The 6118-nt window shown below is 41.6% G+C and overlaps 1 protein-coding gene across 1 annotated transcript; it reads left to right on the forward strand.

Annotated features, from left to right (window-relative positions):
* Window positions 1-348: 348 nt before the first annotated feature.
* aprt (adenine phosphoribosyltransferase) lies at window positions 349-4610 on the forward strand. Its single transcript, XM_084321076.1, has 5 exons — window positions 349-474; window positions 1485-1588; window positions 2260-2393; window positions 2631-2709; window positions 3315-4610. Exons 1-5 carry the CDS (start codon window positions 383-385, stop codon window positions 3452-3454), a joined length of 549 nt encoding a protein of 182 aa, XP_084177202.1. The 5' UTR covers window positions 349-382; the 3' UTR covers window positions 3455-4610.
* Window positions 4611-6118: the final 1508 nt, after the last annotated feature.

A 6118-nucleotide genomic window follows, 5' to 3' on the forward strand; every position in this document is an offset into this window, starting at 1 on the left:
AGTATTTACATATGATGGGGAGGAGACTACATTAGGAGGGGGTGGGTGGGTGGGAGAGAAATATACATACGGTGGGGGGGGAGAATATATACATACGGTCACGGTGGGGAGGAGCCGAAAATGCTTAAACAATAATGTTAGTGATAGAAGGGAACTCATTTTGTGCAAAAATGGAAAGCTTTTCAATTTCCATGCGGCAGACTTGTTACAATAGCCGATATTCCATTTCCCCAATGATAAATCCCAGTGACGTCAGACTACACCTCCCTGATGGGGGCGTTCCAGACCAGTAACACCGCTACAGTCCAAGCTCCACTCAGCTCAGTGAGACGCGACTGGGACCAGTACAGTAGTACTCGTCTTCTTACAATCCACAGATACTATGGCAGAGACCACACGAGAGTCAAAACTAGAACTGGTGAGCAAGCATATAAAGGCATTTCCAGACTTCCCAAGTAAAGGGATCATTTTCAGGTGAGTAGTGGAAGTGTGGTCATGGCCATCCATAATCTTTAATTAATTTGCTCAACATTCATTCACATGATGGGGCTGTGCTAAGCTAAGTTGCTAATGCTAAATGCTAGTCAACACATGCTGCCCCCCCCCCCAACTAGTGCCTGCCTATCACGCATGCGTAGACCACCGCAACACTTCCGGTATTTTCAGCTCATGGGAGAGTGAGTGATTGATTGAAAACTTTATTAACAGATTGCAGAATGGGTACACTACAGTACAGCTCAATACATACAATTGTTAAGGGGATGCAGACCAGAGAAAGACTTTCGTCTTGTTTACATCAGGGTCCCCCATTTTCAATTCATCATAACATATGACATACATGACATACAGATGGACAGTACTGCTACATCTATACATTTATGACATACCAGATTTACAAATACAGTACTGTTTGTGATACAAGAAGAGTAAAAAAGAGAGTATATACATTTGACGAAGAAACTGTACATTGGAGGAGGTTGGTAGGTAGGGTGTAGGGGGGGGGGGGGGGTAGGTGGGGCACCAACTGTACATTGGATTAACGACGAAACCTTACTTGCTCCCAAGAAGAGGGTCTCGTGTATTCAGTTCACAAATATTGATTGAACTTTCATAGGCCATGGAAATAACATGTTGGAATTCATAATGTGGGTGGTGTTCCCCTTTTGACGTTTTAACATCACTGTCCTTTTCTTCGGATCTTCTGTCCTGGCAAAACATTGGAGATGGTCTGGCTCACCTACTGTATGAGTGTATGGTGCTAGAATTATAGGTGAGACAGATTGAAAAGCCACTTTTGGGGCTAGTCCCGGGCCTGGTTATTCAGAATGTTAATAACAATACAGTCAGTCAATCAATCAATCCATCAAGCAAACAAGGATCTATTTGACAGTGGTTTGTTTTCATTATGGACTGTACATCCTGTAGGTGACTGTTGTGTCTGTGTGGTGTGTGTGTGTGTGCACGCGTCCGTCCATTCTCTGCAGAGACATCTGTCCCATACTCAAAGACCCAGCTGCCTTGACTGCAGTGATCGATCTGTTTGAAGAGCATGTGAGACTGACACACCCGGATGTTGACTTGATAGTAGGTGAGTAATGGGACATTATTCTTCACTAGGGCCTAAATATGAATATGTTAATTGTCTAACTGTGTCCCCCCTGTGGCCAAGGTAGTGTAGGTGGTGTTGTCTACACACTATAGCCTTGAGACGGTTAAAGAGCCTCGCCCACTTTCTTCTTCACTTGCAGTTAAAGGAAAGAAAATGTTCATCAATGACAAAACGGAGGAAAACAAAAACAAACCCTGTGAACTTTGGAAATTACTCAACAACCAACTAGGCTGCAGCAAAAAACTAAAAACCAGATTTACAAACATAAACAAAGACAGAAAACACTCTCATCACAGACAAGCTGGATGTGGCCAAATACTTATAGCCACAACACTGGTTAATAAACTAGTAAACTACCCTCCCACTCAGGGTATTTTGGGGTAGAACACATCCTAGCCTACTACAAAAACCTAGGGGTCCGCAAAGACGACTTCAAACTTGAAATGGTAACAACAGTTGAGGTACTCAAAAAAACTGAGCGCCCTCCAACCTAACGAGGCCAAATTCTACAATACCGATATCCTGTTTTAGCCTGGTATCAGACCGATATCAGACACCAGTATCAGTATCCGTGCATCCCTACTCATGATGGTATTGATACACCATTATGGTAAACTTATACCAGTTTGTGTGTGTGTGTGTGTGTGTAGGTCTGGATGCGCGTGGTTTCCTGTTTGGTCCCCTGCTGGCCCAGAGGTTAGGAGTGGGTTTTGTTCTGGTCAGGAAGAAAGGCAAACTGCCTGGACCCACAGTCTCTGTAGCCTATACTCTGGAATACGGCAAGGTATGGCTCTATGGGACACACACACACCTCATTAAATGGCTCAGACACACATAATGCACAAAACTCACTCACTCAATATAATAGGAATCTAATACATAATATAATAGGAATATAATGTGTAAAAGTACTCTAACTCCTCCCTGGGCAGAGAATAAAATTACAGGAGGTTACAGTGACTCCAGTAGAATAGAACCGAATATATATCTGTCCTACTACTAGTGTTTCTACTGTTCCTAGGCTGAAGCTGAGATCCAGGCAGATGCTGTGTCTCCAGGCCAGAAGGTTCTGCTCATCGATGACCTTATCGCCACAGGAGGTAAGGAAGCAGAGGTTCCGCACGTACACTGTCACAGCTATTACAGATTCCTGCTTGTTTTTTTTCAGTTGTCAAGTTGACAACCCAGTTACAGCATGCATGTAGATACAGGGCTTTCCCTAAACAATGGTATAGGGATGCAGTGTCACTATGACAACGTGCCAGTGCCACCATGTGTTTTTTTGGCAGTGAAAGCTTGGGGCCAGCTTAGAAACAGACTCATCATTGTCTAATATGTGATTGCTCTGTCCTCTGTGTGTGCTTTCGTGTTCTCGTGTTCAACGTTAAAACTATTGTGCAACCATATACACTGTACTTAAATAAATAACTTATTTGGAACTTATCCTTGTTTGCTATTTTATTAATTGTTAAGTTATTCAATTAAATAAAGAAATTAAATGACAGCAAATGGCTTTCTTTATTGCATGTTTTCTTTGCCTCCCAGACGGGGGCCACATACCCCTCCAGACCCCCTAGTTGACTCGGCACCATCTTCTTGGGAAAAGCCCCGATATACATGTAGTACCTGGTTTTCTGATCTGTTAACACTTTTTACAGTTAGTAAGAAAAGTAGAGTTTTATTTGTAGTAATGTGTGTGTTCCAGGAACCCTGTTTGCAGCCTGTGAGTTGATGCAGAAGCAGCAGGCGGACATTCTGGGCTGCCTGGTCGTCATCCAACTCACAGATCTCAACGGAGTCGACAAGATCAAACCACACCCTGTCTTCTCCCTGACCCAGTTCTGACCGCCTCTGGCCTCCTCGACACTATTCTGCATCCCCAATTCAATTTAATTGAATGCTTAAATATCTAGTGGGTACGGCTGGGTTAGGGTTGTCAATGCTTAAGTATCTAAGAGGTATGGCTAGGCCAGGGGTTCCCAAACTTTTCAGGCCTCGACCCCCAAATAACGGTGTCAGAGAGCCGCGACCCCCACTATTATAGGAGGTAAAAATAATTTTTTATTTTTTAATTCTACATTTTATTTTTATTTTATATACCGTATAAATGGAAATGTATGGTTGAAACATGCAAACGTTCAAACGCACACACACTAATAACCATTGGAGGCTTTTAACCAGGGCCGGACTGGGGAAATGATTCAGGCCAGGAAATATAGTGCAAAATATAGCCCCAGTCAGGCCACTTTTTAAGCAGGGGGTCTGGGGGTCCCCCACCAGGATTTTTTTTTTTTACAAAGACTTCATTTCCTGCATTTTGGTGCAGGATTTTTTTTATTTGTACCCTTTAAATGCCAGTGTTTGTGATGGCATCACAACTTATTCTTAAAAAACAGGCTAGCATATGTATGATTAGCAACAACACTGATTTTGATGGATTTTCTGTTTTTTTTTAATGTCAGATTGAAAAAAATACAATCTTTTATTCAACTTCAGCCCTGATCATAACACCACATATTCATTTTATAATTCTAACCCTTTAAACAGTTTTTTGTAAGGGTCCCGCCTCCACCAATCACGTGCGGCTCCCTTTGTGTGTGTGAGAGCAAGAGAGAGATTTTTATTTTACCTTTATTTTACCAGGTAGTCACTTGAGATCAAACTTGTGTGAGTTGCAGTGATCTCCTGGTTGTTCCCCACCTAGGTTATCTAATTATTGCGCTGCTGCAACTAGAAACACTGGCCTGCTTCTAAGTTCAGTGGCCTGACTGCATAACTTTTAATTTTTTTTTTATCTGGCGACCCCCCCCGCACGGCGGCTCGCGACCCCCACTTTGGGAACCCCTGGGCTAGGTGATGAGGAACAACAATTATAATCATATTCAGCTACCACAATGGAAATAAGCTCTGAGCTTTTTTGTGTTCATCCTTGGCAGTATCTCCTGACCGTGCTTTCTGTCACATGTTATTTTTATATTGTCAAATAAAGTCATTCATTCAATCATGTTAAATACTCCAAATAATGTTCATAATGGACTGCATGGTAATGTGTGATACAGCATCAAACAAACTGTTGAATTCAAATATTTCAGAATGAAGTGAGAAATATCAATTCGCTTTTTATGATTCATTTAAACAGAATTGTGTATCATGATTCATATTAACAAATACGATACAATAACACAGATGGACTATAAAAACAAACTTGTTATAACATATTGCCCAGTCCAACTAGAAGGCATGCTATGGTTACCGGCAGGAGCTGGGATCAAGTTAAGAAATCATTTCATGTTCAGTCTTAATTGAAATCCACCCTACATAAAGAACTCCCATTAGTCTAATGATCTTGGGACGGTCAAAATGTGTGTTCATGCTAAAAGTGTCTGTGCTAGAAAAAAAGATGCCATGGTGGTCCTAGTGTGAGGTCATTAAGAAATTTGTGTTCAAGAGCTGATTGATTATCTGGTTATTAGCACCGCTATGAGAAAGTTATTCATGTGTAAAAAGCTGAAACAATCGTGAGTCCACAAAGTCACAATTGTCGTCCATAGAGCAAGTTGGCCATTGGTTTGATTGATTGATTGATTGAAAACTTTATTAACAGATTGCAGAATGGGTACAATACAGTACAGCTCAATACACACAATTGTTAAGAGGATGCAGACCAGAGAAAGACTTTCGTCTTGTTTACATCAGGGTCCCCCATTTTCAATTCATCAGGACATATATGACATACATGACATACAGATAGTCAGTACTGCTACATCTATACATTTATGACATACCAGATTTGCAAATACAGTACTGTTTGTGATACAGAAGGAGTCAAGAAAAGGGAGTATATACATTTGACGTAGAAACTGTACATTGGAGGAGGTTGGGTACACTGGGATATTGACAACCATACTGGGTAATTTACATTGGAGGTGGTTTGGGGGGGGGGGAAACAGACTCAGACTTGGTGACCTCACAGATTAGAGACAGCTTCCTTTTTTCCCCTCATATTTAAAGTTTTTATTTTTCACAAGCAAGACAATACATACATGACAAGACAAACTAAGACAATAATAATAATAATAACTGCAAGGGGGGGGGGGGGGTTGCAGAGTGTTACAAAGGTTCAGTACACAAACAGTGATCTAATAAAGTTCAGGGGACCTTGAAGGCCATCGGGCCTATCACTCTTGAAGAGATAGAGCAGCCTGTTCCATTGATAACAAGTCCATGAAGTCCTTGCGCCAGTTCTCCAAACTGAAGCAGTTCGGTTTGCATTCTTTCCAGTTCATTAAAATAATCCGTTTGCATGCTAGAAAAGCCAGTGCTACAATATTATTTACAATCTTTGCTTGAGCAGTGTCCATTTTTACACCCAATATACACGTTATAGGGCAAGGATTAATGTCAATTTGGAGAGTAACTGACAGGTCCTCAGCAGTGTCCAACCAAAATGTTCTAACAAGCGGGCAGTGCCACAGCAAGTGCATGAGCGTACCCTCTACTCCACACCCA

This window comes from Notolepis coatsorum (assembly GCF_963971535.1).
Source record: "Notolepis coatsorum genome assembly, chromosome: 9".
NCBI classification, from domain to species: Eukaryota; Metazoa; Chordata; class Actinopteri; order Aulopiformes; family Paralepididae; genus Notolepis; species Notolepis coatsorum.